General features: G+C 40.7%; 1 protein-coding gene across 2 annotated transcripts; it reads left to right on the top strand.

Moving 5' to 3' along the window:
- The first annotated feature begins 1951 nt into the window (after window positions 1-1951).
- Window positions 1952-13605, top strand: depdc1a (DEP domain containing 1a). Of its 2 annotated transcripts, XM_073475839.1 has the most exons (12): window positions 2026-2181; window positions 3917-4182; window positions 4320-4461; window positions 4643-4767; window positions 4983-5113; window positions 5956-6003; window positions 6347-6484; window positions 6900-7901; window positions 9549-9721; window positions 9926-10102; window positions 10744-10950; window positions 12067-12294. In XM_073475839.1, the coding sequence occupies exons 1-12, from the start codon at window positions 2128-2130 to the stop codon at window positions 12193-12195; spliced, it is 2592 nt and encodes an 863-aa protein (XP_073331940.1). In that variant the 5' UTR covers window positions 2026-2127; the 3' UTR covers window positions 12196-12294. The 2 variants fall into 2 exon arrangements, with proteins under 2 accessions (XP_073331941.1, XP_073331940.1); XM_073475840.1 differs by lacking the exon at window positions 6900-7901 and having other exon boundaries at window positions 1952-2181; window positions 12067-13605.
- Window positions 13606-13879: the final 274 nt, after the last annotated feature.

Below are 13879 nucleotides of genomic sequence, written 5' to 3'. Positions count from 1 at the left end.
ATAAGCTTGCACAGTGCATTGATCCAAAGTGTGTAATGGTCTTTCAATGACTTAGAACTGATTCTAGAAATATTGATTAAGCATTGAGCCACTGAGAGAAGAGACAATTTCCCTTGAAAAAACATGTAACTCAAACATGACTTAAACACATGGGATAAAATGGCACAAAGACAACACAAGAAAAACTGTTATTATCACTCAAATAACTAAAGTGTTTTATGCTGCTTCGGTTCAAATGAGTTAATGTGTCAGACACGCCTGTTGGACATCGCAAGTCACATCAAAATAACACACACTAGATTGACAAATGTTTTCTTTCTATTAGCTGTTTACATGCATTTGCAAAGAAAAGAACAAACTTTCAGGTCTGCATACTGAGAGACAATACACACTACATGATGTTTTTAAGAACCCTTCATTTGTACACATTCCCCACAGTCCAACGAGTGAGAATGTTTGTGATAACAGCTTCATTCATCCAAACTATGTCCAATTCTGACAACGCATTCACATGTCTCTCCATAACCACACACATACTCTGTGCATCTTGTGTCTCTGTTGTTGCCTCTCTGCTTTAGTCGTGATGAGCAGTAAACTACCACAGCTACTCAGGTGAGTGTGAATTCAAGTGAATATCACTCTAAAATCATTTATCCATGTCATATTTAACTTTTACTGTGCAGAAAGAAGGACGTGCAGAGTTTGAGGTAAGAGGGAAGGTTTCTCTGCATTGTTTTCACAACTAGCTGGGACACTATTTCAGGATGCAACTAAAACATTCCCTAAGAATAGACTTTAGAGTGAAGTAAGAGGCATCTTGCACCCAGTAGTTACATTTTTGAAGTGAACATGTTATTTGCATGTTTAAAGCTTGTAGATTTATCAACGGAAAAGAAGGACAACGGGATAGTTAGTTGGACTTGGAAGAAAACCCATCTTAGAAAAAAGTTTAAACATATCTGGAGAAAGCTGGATTTAAAGCAGAAAGATGGATTTATTTTGTTAGTGTAGTGTTTGCAGTCATTAGCATGTCTATAGCAGTGGCTTGAGTTAAACCCATCCTCCCAGTATCTATCCCTTTGGAAATGTCTCTAACCTCCACTGTCTTTTTGTCAGACCCCCCACCACATTCTCTCTTTGCCTTTAACTGATGATCGCCACATGAGACCTGTTAAGAAATGCTAATGTAAATTCCTTGTGAGTGAGAGTCAGAAACTCCATACTTGCTGACACTGCAGCCCCTTGACTGTTCCCCATAGATGCATTATGTGCCATTAGGCAAATTTATGAAGGCCCATTTCTGCCAAAGTGATCAGGGAAAAGCCAAACCCTCATTATTTTGAAATAACACAAAGTCATTACTTTGAGAAAGTTTCTGTTTATTTTCAGATACTAACTTCTTATTTTCAGATACTAAGTCATTATTTTAAGATGAGTGAGTCATTATTTTGAGTTTGTCATTGTTTTGAGATACCAGCTCATTATTTTTGAGATATTAAGTCATTATTTTGGGGAAATATCTCCTTGAGATGCCAAGTTATTATTTTAAGTTCTCATTATCTTGAGAAAGTTTCATTCATTTGAGAAGTCATTATTTTGAGATACAAACTTCTTATTTTGAGATATTGACCTTCAACATTTACATTTTATGAACATTTCTCATTATGACTACAGGATTATCTTTTACTTTTTTCATCAAAATTGGTCGAAATGAGCTTCCATACAAACTAGAGCACAGCAGACGGCGTCAAAGAAGGGGTGTGCAGCATAGACATATATACGTATATGTCTATGGTGTGCAGTAGCTGAGAGCAGAAGGGTGTATACTGAATAAATAACAGACTTCGTACAGTTTGCTAGAACACACTCTGCTTCCGTCCATTTGTTTTGATTCTCCACCCTCCTCAAGTCGAGGCTGCCCACGTGACCGGGCGCCGTCCAATCCCGTGCCAGAAGAGCACGGCTCGTAATTTTGAACAGACGGAGTGCAGCCAGGCAGAGCCGAGTCTCATCGATGCTGCCATTCACGGGCTGGTAGCAAAACATCCGTGAATACTTAACCAACATAAGGATATTTGCACTTCTTACATCTGATGAAGTCTAAACTTTAGCGCTGTCTTTTTTGGGATGAATATGAGTTCTCATGTTATCACCCCTGGACCCTACCGAGCCACAAAACTGGTAAGTTAACGTCGGCTGATCGGGTCTTTAGCTAGCTAGAGCTTGCTAACAGCTAGCTTAATTAGTTAATGCGAAAAGTTATGGTCAACGGCACCGCTGTAGTTTACTGTCAGCCGTGTTTAAACAAACTTTACACTTTATCGTGAAGATGTCGAAAAGAAATCAGGACATTAAAACAACTGTTAGTTTGTTAAACTACTTTTATTATTGAAATACCGTTAACTTAGCTACGTTTCTATCCAGTAAAGTTACGTGGCTGTTCCTCTAAAATGGCCCTAAAATGTTTTTGAAACTGCAACTAACGATTATTTTTATTATCTTGAATTCACTACGCAGCGTTGTTCTCTCGATTAATATCTTAGTCTTTTGGTCTTAAAATGTTTTGTCAAGCCATATTGTCCAAAACCTAACAAATATTAGCTAAATTTGGCTAACAAACGTTACTGTCATAGAGGACCAAACAAATCGTAACTGACAGGGTAACCTTTCAGTCATTTTTCCTTACTAAAATTAAAGCTCCTTAATGAAAGCCAGTAGTCATCAAAATTGTTAGTAACACTAAATACGTTTCCATCAGTCAACAAACCGATTTCATGCAATTGTATCAGCCCAAGCTAAGTTTAATTCCCCAAATTAGACTTTTTTCTAAGCAGTTAAAGTCAGACAACTAAATACTGAACAGTGAGTCAGAATGTGAACTGAGGCAGGCACTGATCACACATACAGTACATGGGTCAGATGTGTCTTGCTCCTAGGGCTGCAACTAGCATAATTTCCATTGTCGATCAATTTTTGCATCAATCTTTTAATCTGTGTAATATCCTAAGATGATGGGAAAGTTTCACAGGTCAGGTATTCAACCTCATGTACTTCCAGGTTGCATAGAAGTGGAAAAAGTCTTTAAATGGTCAAAATTCCACTTGTAGTAGGAGGACAAACTTTACAATGATCTTTGACCTGTGGCTCCTGGATGACCCTGAGAAAGGCCACAAACCAAGACTGTTAGTCTCACAATAATGTGTTCTTTATCCTACAAGTGTTGCTGGAGTTTTGACCCTTTTGGACCTCTACTCAACGAATTGACTAATAATACCAGCACTGCTTATTTGTCACTATTTTGCTTGTCTTCATTGTTTGTTAACTTGTTTATCCAAGAGTTAGAGCTGGACAATATATCTATCATATTGTGATGAGAGACTATATATCATCTTAGATTTTGGATATCGTCATATGTCGTAAGTGTTGTCTTTTACTGGTTTTAAATGGTTTTAAAAGTGATGTAATTTTCTGAACTTTTCAGACTGTTTTACTTGTTTTAATACTTGCCTTTACCCACTTAGTCATTAACAATCTGAATCTGCAAATAAATATAGTGGAGTGAAAAAGGACAGCATTTGTCTTTTAAAATGTTGTGGAATTGAAGTATAAAGTAGCAGAAAATGGAAATACTCAAGTGAAGTACAAGTACCTCAAAATTGTACTTGTGTAAATTATATGTATTTTAATTCCATCACAGATTATTTTGATTATTACTTTTCACTAAGATTTTCATTTTTACTGCAAATGCAGACCTTTATCAGTTCCAAATATCAGCTTGATTACTAATAATCTGTGTCAGCCCTGAATAAAACCATGTCAGTTGATACCTAATTATCATAAACCCTTTTGCTAAAGTGCACCAAATTAAATTGGACAGTGTCATACATTATGTACTAAACTATCTGTCCTGTTTCAGTGGAATGAGGTGACTCGCTTGTTTCGGGCTGGTATGCCCCTCAGGAAACACCGCCAGAACTTCCGCCACTATGCCTCCTGTTTCACAGCCTCTGCCGCTGTAGATTGGCTTCACCAGCTGCTCTGCAGCAACAGCAATTTTGGCCCCGATGTCACCAGGCAGCAGACGGTTCAGCTCCTGAAGAAATTTCTAAAGAACCATGTGATCGAAGACGTGAAGGGTCGCTGGGGCAGGGAGGATCTGGAGGACAACACCACGCTGTACAGGTGAGCGTTTCGGAAAAAAAATGTTCTTTTTAGTTATTTAAATAAACATTTTAAAGCATCCAAAACATTTATAAAGATTGATGTTGATTATGCTCTCATCCACAAAATTAAAGTCCATTTCATCTCCTTTCCTCCAGATTCCCCTCCACTTCTCCTCTGAAGCCCATTCCTTGTCCAGCTCAAGCCTCGGCCCCTGGTTCTATTAAGAAAAGGCCTTCATTCAGGGACAAAGAAGGTTTCTTCAAGTTTAGGAGTTTCAAGAAGGAGAAGGAGACGCAGGTGAGTTAGATTGGACATAGAGTATTGTATCTATATTGTGTGTCTATAAAACGAATCTTAAAAGTGAGATGTATACTGACGTAAATACTTCCCCAATCAGTCGAATGGATGTGTGTAAAGAAAGAAAAGAAAAAAAACAAAAAAACTGTGTGGTGGTTCATGCTCTCTTTATGACTTCCAGGAAAATGTAGATCCTGCCCTCCAAGCAGGGGGAGAGAATCGGCCAATAGAAGAGCAACAGGGGCAACGACGAGTGATGACTGTGGAGGATGAACAGGAGATCTGGAGAGATATCACCCTGACCCAGTATAAACACACACATTGAACTGAAAAACCTTTTTGTGTCAGACATTTACAGCATGTCTTATTATATTATGATTAGATTGAAACGCAGGTTTTTCACAGAGCAAATGTTTTCTTGCGTAGAATCAGTAAAGAGAGGATATCTGATGCATGAAGTCCAGAAAGCAGATACCACGAGAATCTTTGTGAGTCACTAAATCTTGTGTGTTGTGTTTCAGCCTGCAGAGGATTCTGGGTTGTGCAACTCTTGATGAAGTTTTAGACCAACGATATGTAAACCCCCAGAACATCATCCATAATATGACCAAAGTCAACAAGCATGGAGTGGTCACACTGGACGACAAGACAAGTGGGTTTATACATCAACAATAAACTAGCATTGAATATGAGCACAAAAATCCTCATAAACTACAAGTGGTATTCAGGTTTGTCCTATTCAGCTCCCCTAACCCGCAGATTCCATCAGACCTGTGTGCGGCACATTACGGCCGCAAAAACTGCCAGAGCTGACCGCAGCATTCGTAGGCAGTGATTCTGTCTCCACCAGCTGCGCCACAGCACATTTTTCAGCAGTGTCCCAGAAGCAGCTCTCTGCTCTGGTATGAGATTACGCGTCGAGTCTATTTTTTCGACGGAAGCAGACAGCAGTTGTGTCAAACTGCACAGAGCAGATCGAGCCAGACAGGAAGTTAGACTGCAGAACAGCATAGAGCATCCAGTCAGTTTTCAAAATAAAACACCCTGTGCAGACTCTGGAGTCGGAAAGATTAATATTAATAATAATAAAAACTCCTAAAACAACAAAACAATCTAACTACATAGTCTACTCACCCATGGTAGAAGCAAAAAAATTACGAAATAAACACAATTTAAGCAAATCAACATCATGAGACATGAACCAGAGCAGCCTTAAATCGAGGCTGGATTAGCATGGTTCTTATCCAGGCTGTCTTCCCTCTCCTCCCTGAACGGTCCTGCTGGTCAGGTTGAAAGGTCCAAAGATGCCGTGGGCAGTGAATGTCTCAAATTCTGCTACTCTTAATCCAAAGCCTGTGCTTCCAATGCTGATGAATGTAATGGACGGGTCCGCCATCCACTAAAATACGAGCATAGACTATATTACTTACAATCCACAAGGAGTAAGATGTACCGTAACTGGCAGCCAGTTTAACATGTTAATTATCTCTTCAGATGACCTTCCACACTGGGTTTTGTCTGCCATGAAGAGCCTGGCCAACTGTGAGTACCAACGAGCTTCTTAGACATTTCTGTCCTGTCTGAATACTGCTAAGAATTGGGCACTTCATTTTCACCTTCCAAAGCTTGACAAAAATTACGGAATTCCTTTATGTACCACATATTCACAGTAATTTCATCGGGTTTTAATATAATTTGATTCTGTGCAACATTTAGTAAAGTAAACACTTGAACAGTATTTGTTTATTTAGGATTCTATGTAAAATTAGAGGATTGAAACTCATACCTAAGTCTGTGTTAGGATTATGAATGTAGTTTGAAGTGTGTAAGCTGTTTAACATCCTTCACTCTCATGAACGCTGCAGTAACCGGCTGTTTGTTTTAGGGCCAAAGTACGACAACGCACAGCCGTCCTATCCCGGCTTTGAGAGAGATGTCTTCAAAACAGTGTCTGATTACTTCTACAGCCTTCTGCAGCCACTACTCACATACGAACTGTATGAACTATTTATCAACGTCCTGGGTAGGTATTGTGGGCTGATTCCATTAGGCTAAAACCTGGAATTGTTGTTCGGAGGCTTAGTTGTAGTGTTACAAGAAAAAGATGCTCAAACTCACAGGGTTGTCTGCAGGATCTTGTTGCTCATGATAACATGCTGTCCCCACAGTGGGGTTCCAAGCTTTGACCTCTAACGGTGCCTTTTGACTGCTAACAGAGGTTTTGGTTGTTGTCTCTTGTTTGTGGAGTCCTAACAGCAGTATGAGCAGCTGTACTCTCTGTGTATGCCTGTTACGTGTTTGTTTCTGACCAGCTGATGGTTCTGTATGAACAGTATATGTTTAAAGTAACTAAACCCTCTCCCTCCCCTTCACTGTCTGCTTGCACTGACCCTCTGCCTGCACCACTTTGCTCTCTCTGTCTCTGCATCCGCTCTCAGTGTTTTGTGGGTACGTTGCAGCGCCCACGATACACCAACGTGGGAAACGCAAGAAGTCCGACCTCCCTTCAGCTCCCCCTCCAGCCAAGGCATCTTTCCGCTCCACAGAGTGTCTCCTTCTGTCGCTAATCAGACAGGGGACATGTGATGAGACAGAGTCGCCGATGAGAGAGGTGCTTGGCGGGAAGCTTCAGTCGCGGCTGGCAGCGCTGAAAGGAGGCATGACCAATGAAGGCGATGGTCAGTTTGGAGGCAGCTGCATGAGCCTGAGTACAGCTGGTTCAATGAGGCCTCAAACCAGGAGTTGCTCACTGGAAACTATGTTAGATGACTCTGCCCCTCTCACCCGGCAACAGCTGTTCCTGTCCAATGACAGCCTGGCATCCTATAGCAACAGGAGCCAAGATGACGGCCCTGCCATCACAACACTCCACAGTCGTACAGACTTTACATCTGCATCCAAAGCAAACCCCATTACGTATGAAAATGCTCAAGGAGGTACATCTAGAAATAGGCTGTCTGTAGCTTCTGTAGCAGGACTGTCAGTCACACGGAGGTCACGCGCCTTCCGGCCACGCAGCGTAGGCAGCTGTCTGGACATTGTCGTAGAAACCAGGGAGGAGGATGTCAAGGAGACCAAGTGGCGGGGCCGAGCAACCAGCTGTCTTAACGTGAACACTCCTGCAGAGCCGCATCACTCCTCAGCTTTACTTCCTCCCCCGTTGCCTTCCCGTCATCCCCCCTCTTCCTCCTATCATCCTTTTCTCTCCTCTTCATATGCTATGGCCAAAGTACAAGGGTCTCAGGCTACTACAGCGTTCAGTGGGCCCAGACCTGCCTCCAGTACCTCTAATCTTTGGACGCTTCCTCCACCTGCTGTTGTACGACGCTGCCTCAGCTCTCTGGATGTGTCGAAGCAGTCTCGACCTGCTTCACTGTTCAAACCGCCTGTCTGTGTGCCCACCAGCAGCTCCAAGCCCCCACAACCCAAACCTGAGCACAGTAAGACCCCTCCCCTCTAGCTGTCTGTGTGTCTGCTTGTCTATCCATGTCTAATCAAACTAACTCCATCTAACATCTAACCATTACTGCTATGCAAGATGTTTTATTAGAAATGTAGTTGCTGTTAGTGAAAGAGTGAACCCGAGATGATTTACTCTTTGGTCTTCATTATTTAACATTTCCAAGGTTCCAGTGACCGAGAACAAAGGAATCAGTGAAAGTAATGGTTTAAGGATCATAGAGCTTGTGTGCAAGCTTGATTGGACCATTTAAGATATGCAGCTTATTATAAGTTGCTTGCTTTTGTTACATTCTGTCATTTTTCCTTTCTGGTTCTTTTGATTTTCCTTTATTATGTGCTCTGCCACATCTTCCTTGATTTACGCGAAATAATTTTCAAACTCCTAAAGAAAAAGGTCTCCATATTTTTCTCCAAAAGATTTGGATTTGGATTCCAAAAGATCTCCCCACAAGTAGAGATTCTATCATGCAAATACTAAAGCATAGTCAAGTAAAAGTGGTTGAAAAAGAGGATAACTAACTTGTTTGCACCATGCAACTTTATAAAGCTTAAAACAGGGAATATCAATGGTGAAAAAAAAAAAAGCTTTTAGAAACAATGGCTGTAGCGACACACATAAAAAGAACCTGAGGGTTTCAAAGCCATTCAGTGATTTTTTTAAAGGAATAGATACTCTATCTTTTAAACAAGCCATGCAGCTGGAAAAAAATAAGCCTCTGACCATGAGATGTTAGTGTTGTTCTGTATTAAAGGCAATGAACCAGATAGCCCTGATCCATTACTACATACTCTGTGCATGTCTGTAGCCTGGGACCTGTAGGCCATTTGCAAATTTTTTACAGAGACCAATTCATTCTCTACCTGCAAACGTCCAGAACATCATATTTTCTAACATATTACATTTTATTTCCTGTGCCCTCAGGCCAGATTTGAGCGGGTATGTTCTCTGCTGCCTAGCATTACATTGCTGCTTTTAATAACCACCGTGGTCGCAGATATGAGACGTACTGTTTTTTAAACTGCAAGTGTACTGAATGTCCATTTTTGGTTAAAAGCTCTGTTTTTCTCGACTATTCTCGCCGACTGTTGTCTCTGGTTCCATTGTAGGTTAGGATAGGGTGGCATCTGGGTCCGGATTTAGACAGCGGTTCACGTATAAGTGATCTCGGGAGGGATGGAGAGGGTTAGCAGGTTAACAAGGGAGACACATTCTGGTCATTTTGCTAACAAGGGGGATGTTGCCCCCCATTCCTCCCTTTACAGACTGTATGAATGGATCTGTTCCAGGTGAATCCTTGTATGCACAGATACTTTCTTGGATCAGGGCTATGAAATGGTATGCTTTTTAAGAGCATACTATAACATATAACACAGTTTGTAAGTCTTACCTTACTCATGTCGCTCTATAGCTGTAATATTAGTTGATTAATCTTCCATCCATCCATCCATCCATCCATCCATTCATCCATTCATCCATTCATTTGTCTAATCTAGTGAATGTGATGTAGCAGTGATGGATGAATGTGGCCACAGAGTGATTCTACCGCTTTTTGTTTCTGTACTGTTTGCACTAAAGAGCTCATCTGTTTCCATCATCATTACTGTGTGACCGTATGTGTATATAGGCCTCCTGCAGCCTCAGTGTGAGCGTGTCGCCATCGAGGCCCTGCAGCTTTGCACCCTCCTCCTCCCCCCCGCCTCCCGCAGAAAGCTGCAGCTCCTCATGAGGATGATGTCACGCATCAGCCAGAACGTGGACATGCCCCGCCTCCACCCCGCCATCGGCACCAGAACACTGGTGAGGAACAAAACTGATGTGATGGAACTAACAAACAAACTACATATTTGTTTTTGTCTGTTCCCCTGTAAGACTAATTTCCTTCCAGGGGACCAATGACATTTCATCCTCATCTTTCATTTCCTCTTTGCATTTCTTTTGTTTGTCTTAGTGTTTATTTACCTGTGCCCCTCTCTCGCTCTGTTTTTTGTGGTTCTCCGTCAGATGGTTCACACGTTTTCAGGCTGTGTCCTGGGCAGCGCTGTGGAGTGTGATCTGGACGAGCTGTTGGCTACCAGACTGGTGTCATTTCTAATGGACCATCACCAAAGCATCCTGTCAGTCCCGGAGTACCTGCTCAATGCTATCAATGACCATATACAGTACCTGCGCACAGTACAGGTACACCCGTAAACTGTTACAGTGCATACACTACTCAAAAGTAGTTGTTGGATATTGTGATATGGGTGCATATATACAGTACATGTGCATGGAAATGCAATAAAAGTCAAATGAAGTGGGTCCAAAAATATCCACAAAACACAAAATAAAAATTCAGGTATGTCCTAGAATAAACAATCAAGTGAAACACTAAAATATCCCTAACTAATTTTAAGTAGTTTACATCAGCATCCAGCGTGCATATGGACAATTAGAACCAATTAAACCATATACACAGATAACTCATGCAGTAGTAGAATATGTAAGACAGTATATTTGTAGAAAGGCACCTCAGTTAGATTGTTTGGTGTAGAAATACAGTGTAAAAAAAAGTAGATACTCAGCATAGTTTTGAGTTTGTTTATCTACTGTAAGTGATTTTATGTTTGTTTTGTAAACCTAAATGTTGTGAAATGTTGTATAAAATGTGTACATATGTAGCTGAAAGTATTGCAGACCATGTAATTTGTCATCAGTTGCCTGTGCCAAAATGTGAGTGATGTAAAGGCTTGAATAGCTTCATGAAAACAAAGCTTCAACTGCTTTGAATATATGGTAAATCAGTGCAGACAAAGATGCTCTTTTCACTCTCCTGACCCCAGGTTCCCCTCGACGGTGTTTCTAATGTTCATGGCAGCGATCCGGTTTGTGTTCCGATGCCCATCTACGCGTTCTGCCATCAGATTAGCGGCGCAGAGTTTGAACAGCAAAAGCTGGAAGCTTCCCAGAAGGCGATGGAAGAGCTGCTGGAGATGCTGCTGACAGACCAAAACATAAGTGAGAAGGACAGACGCAAGAAACTGAAGCAGGTAACAAAGTAGTCCTTTAATGTTCAGTCAGAAACGAGTATTTCACATTATGTTCAGTTTAAAAGATATGAAAGATATGGATGTTATCTGTCTTTTGTTAAAATAATGTGGCAGCTCTCGCTGCACTTATTCCAGGTCCTATTTTAACCAGTGTTGCACATGTTTACTGCATCTGGAAGTGACCCTTTTTAAATGAATTTTTGAGCAGCATAGCTTTCCCTGACATATCAAATCATAAATGACAACTTTTTGTTGGCCATATACGAAAGGCGGGATGAAAAGATGGTCTTTACAGAGAGGGCTGGAGATGTGATTTTGTTTAAATACGGAAATAATGGCATGTTCAGACCGTCTCTCCTGGAACACATTCCATAGTTTTGGACTCACAAATGAAAAGTGACAAATAATTGAGTCAAGACTGAAAAAGCTACGTGTAGAGAAGTTAAAACCCAGCTCACTTTATTACCTCCACTCAGCTGGCCAATCGCAGCCTGAAGTTGGTGTGAATTTCAGATTGTTGGATTTGGAAAGTTACAGAAATGGTCAGCACAGCCCCGTAGAAACTGACAGTTTATCTTGTAACTTCATGCTGTGATGAAAAGGGAACATCACTTTTGGGTGTTATAGGTGGGCTGGAGGGGCAGTGAAACTCTGCTGTTCAGCTCGGTGTGAAGTTACTCTTTAAAGCCCTGCTATACAGTACTTAAAAGAGTGGGCGCAGTTGTGGTTCTGTTCATACCAAATTGGGTGTCTGTATAAATGTCTTCACACATGCAGTCATTGAAGACCAACCTCTGCATTGTCTGTGTTGTTTTGCATGCTGCTCTGGTAGTAGCAGCATGTATTCTGCTCAGCAGCACCGAGCCACACGGATGCCTCTCTGGATTTGACGTCGCCGCTGTGTCACAAAAAACGCGTTGAAATCCGATATGAGCGTCCAGACTGAGACGCATCTGTAGAAATCAGATTTGAATCGCATTTCACTCGACCTCCAAATGTGGTTTGGATCTGATATGTAAAAAATCACATGCCATAAATTGGCCACTCTGTGAACCCGCATGGAGGTGGGTGTGAAAAGTCAGTCACTCAGTCATAAGTTTCTTGTGTTTGCTTTAGTTTCAGAAGCAGTACCCAGACATCTACAGTCGTCGGTTCCCCTCCTCAGACAGAGAAAGCAACAAACCAAAGATTAAACCTCCCCTCCTCAACATCAAGAAGACCAAAACTTTCAGCATCAGGAACTAAACTAACCTTACCAGTGTCACTGTTGTAGAAGTCACAGTCTTCACCTTGTTTTTGCTGCACTATTACTGCACTGATACTAAGAGATTTGGAAAATTCACTTCTCTTTCAGCCGTCAACTTTTTCTTGTTACATTTGATTTGCAGTTATTCCTGTTGTGTCTCATTCATGTGCCAACATGAGTCAATTCAGGCGTGAAGACTTCTACAATGGTTAATGTGTGTGTATACATTTGTGATTTGTGTTGACAGCAGAGCAGTTCACATTAGTTAATGTGTTCAAGTATAAAGTGTTTATATGAAGCAGGGTGTCTTGTAAAATGTTGTGTATTTAGTAACATCTGTGTTCATTTGGATCAGTCATCTTTACCTGTTTTATGTTCCTCTGACCTGTCATCTCTATTGCTACTACTGACGTCTGTGCGTGTGCGTGTGTGTGTGAACAAGCTTCATGTTGGGAGATAAAATAAGGCTCAGTTCTCAGATCACTGATCCATATGGGAATGATTAGATTATAGATTTCTTAATTTATATGAATGATGACATTGGGAGAAGTGCTAGATATTGTCTTGAAGTGTTTTTGTCATGTTAACTGTTTTTTATAGACTTTACTAAACATTTTACGTCATAGAATCTCAAGTTTTATTTAAAGTGATGTGTAGACATTTCATTCTTGTCCCTTCACTTTTTTTTCTTTAGCTTGCTTTTATTTGTGTGGTACGTTTTTACTTTTAAAAGCATTTTACAGTCATGTTTTAGGTTTTCTCATAAACTTTTCTTTTCAGGAGCTCAGCTTTTCCAGATACGACTCGATTATCTTCAACTCATCCCTGCTTAGTTTTCTGGAATTGGAAATGTTGTGCACTAGATGGAGGTATTGTGAATGGCCAGTAAGCTTATTCCAATCATCAGAATTGTTAATTTATACATATTTAATGCATATTAGACTTCCTAAAGAAGGTTTCACCAGACACCGGTCATGTTTTGGGTAAACAGTTGCTACTGCTATTGATCGAAGTCCTCATAAAGTGTGAACAACTACAGCACTAACCATTTGAAAGCAATGAAGCAGCGATTGGCTGTAACAATGAGGTGCAATACAAAGCCCATCTTATGTCAAGTGTCTGAGGGAAATGTAACAAGCTTGACTCAAAAGATCAAGTTGTCCTTTTTTTTTTTTATCTTATATGAAGAATTAGTTCTACCCTAATATGTTTGTCTATACCTCAGATCAGATGATGTTTGTGTGTGTGTGTGCGTGTGTGTCTAACCATAAATGCACTCATTAACAGTGTTTTTGGCAAAGACTTACAGAGGAGTGGGTATTGTACTCAGTTCAACTCCTCCTCTACATTGTTTACTATGCAAAGCCCTGGGAAATAAACCTTTTCAGCTGTTCTATTTATATTCCTCAGTCATGTGTCTGTCTGTGTGTGAAATGAACTGCAATGTGCCCTAAATAATGTACATATATATATTAAGTATTCCAGGCTTGTCAGACTGGCACATATATAACTTGTATATATATTATAGAGACTATACTCATATTAAGCTGATACCCTTAACAGTGGCACCTTCAATTGTGATATACTGAAAGTGACTAGTCCACTCTTAATACTCAGCCTCAGGTGCAGGAAGTTTGGTCGAAAGGTTGGCAGGGTGTTTTTGTATTTATCAGCTTAATTGTG

The sequence above is a fragment of the Pagrus major genome, chromosome 11, assembly GCF_040436345.1.
Source record: "Pagrus major chromosome 11, Pma_NU_1.0".
NCBI lineage: Eukaryota > Metazoa > Chordata > Actinopteri > Spariformes > Sparidae > Pagrus > Pagrus major.
The sequence above is the reverse complement of the archived record's forward strand: the minus strand, read 5'-3'. Positions and strand labels throughout refer to the sequence as shown.

What these genes read in the sequence shown, in the direction of transcription:
- depdc1a (XM_073475839.1), top strand. Translation starts at nt 2,128, where the DNA reads ATGAATATGAGTTCTCATGTTATCACCCCTGGACCCTACCGAGCCACA. An exon ending in AGAAGGAGAAGGAGACGCAG is followed by an intron (nt 4,462 to 4,642) that starts GTGAGTTAGATT and finishes TATGACTTCCAG; the next exon opens with GAAAATGTAGATCCTGCCCT. An exon ending in AGAGATATCACCCTGACCCA is followed by an intron (nt 4,768 to 4,982) that starts GTATAAACACAC and finishes GTTGTGTTTCAG; the next exon opens with CCTGCAGAGGATTCTGGGTT.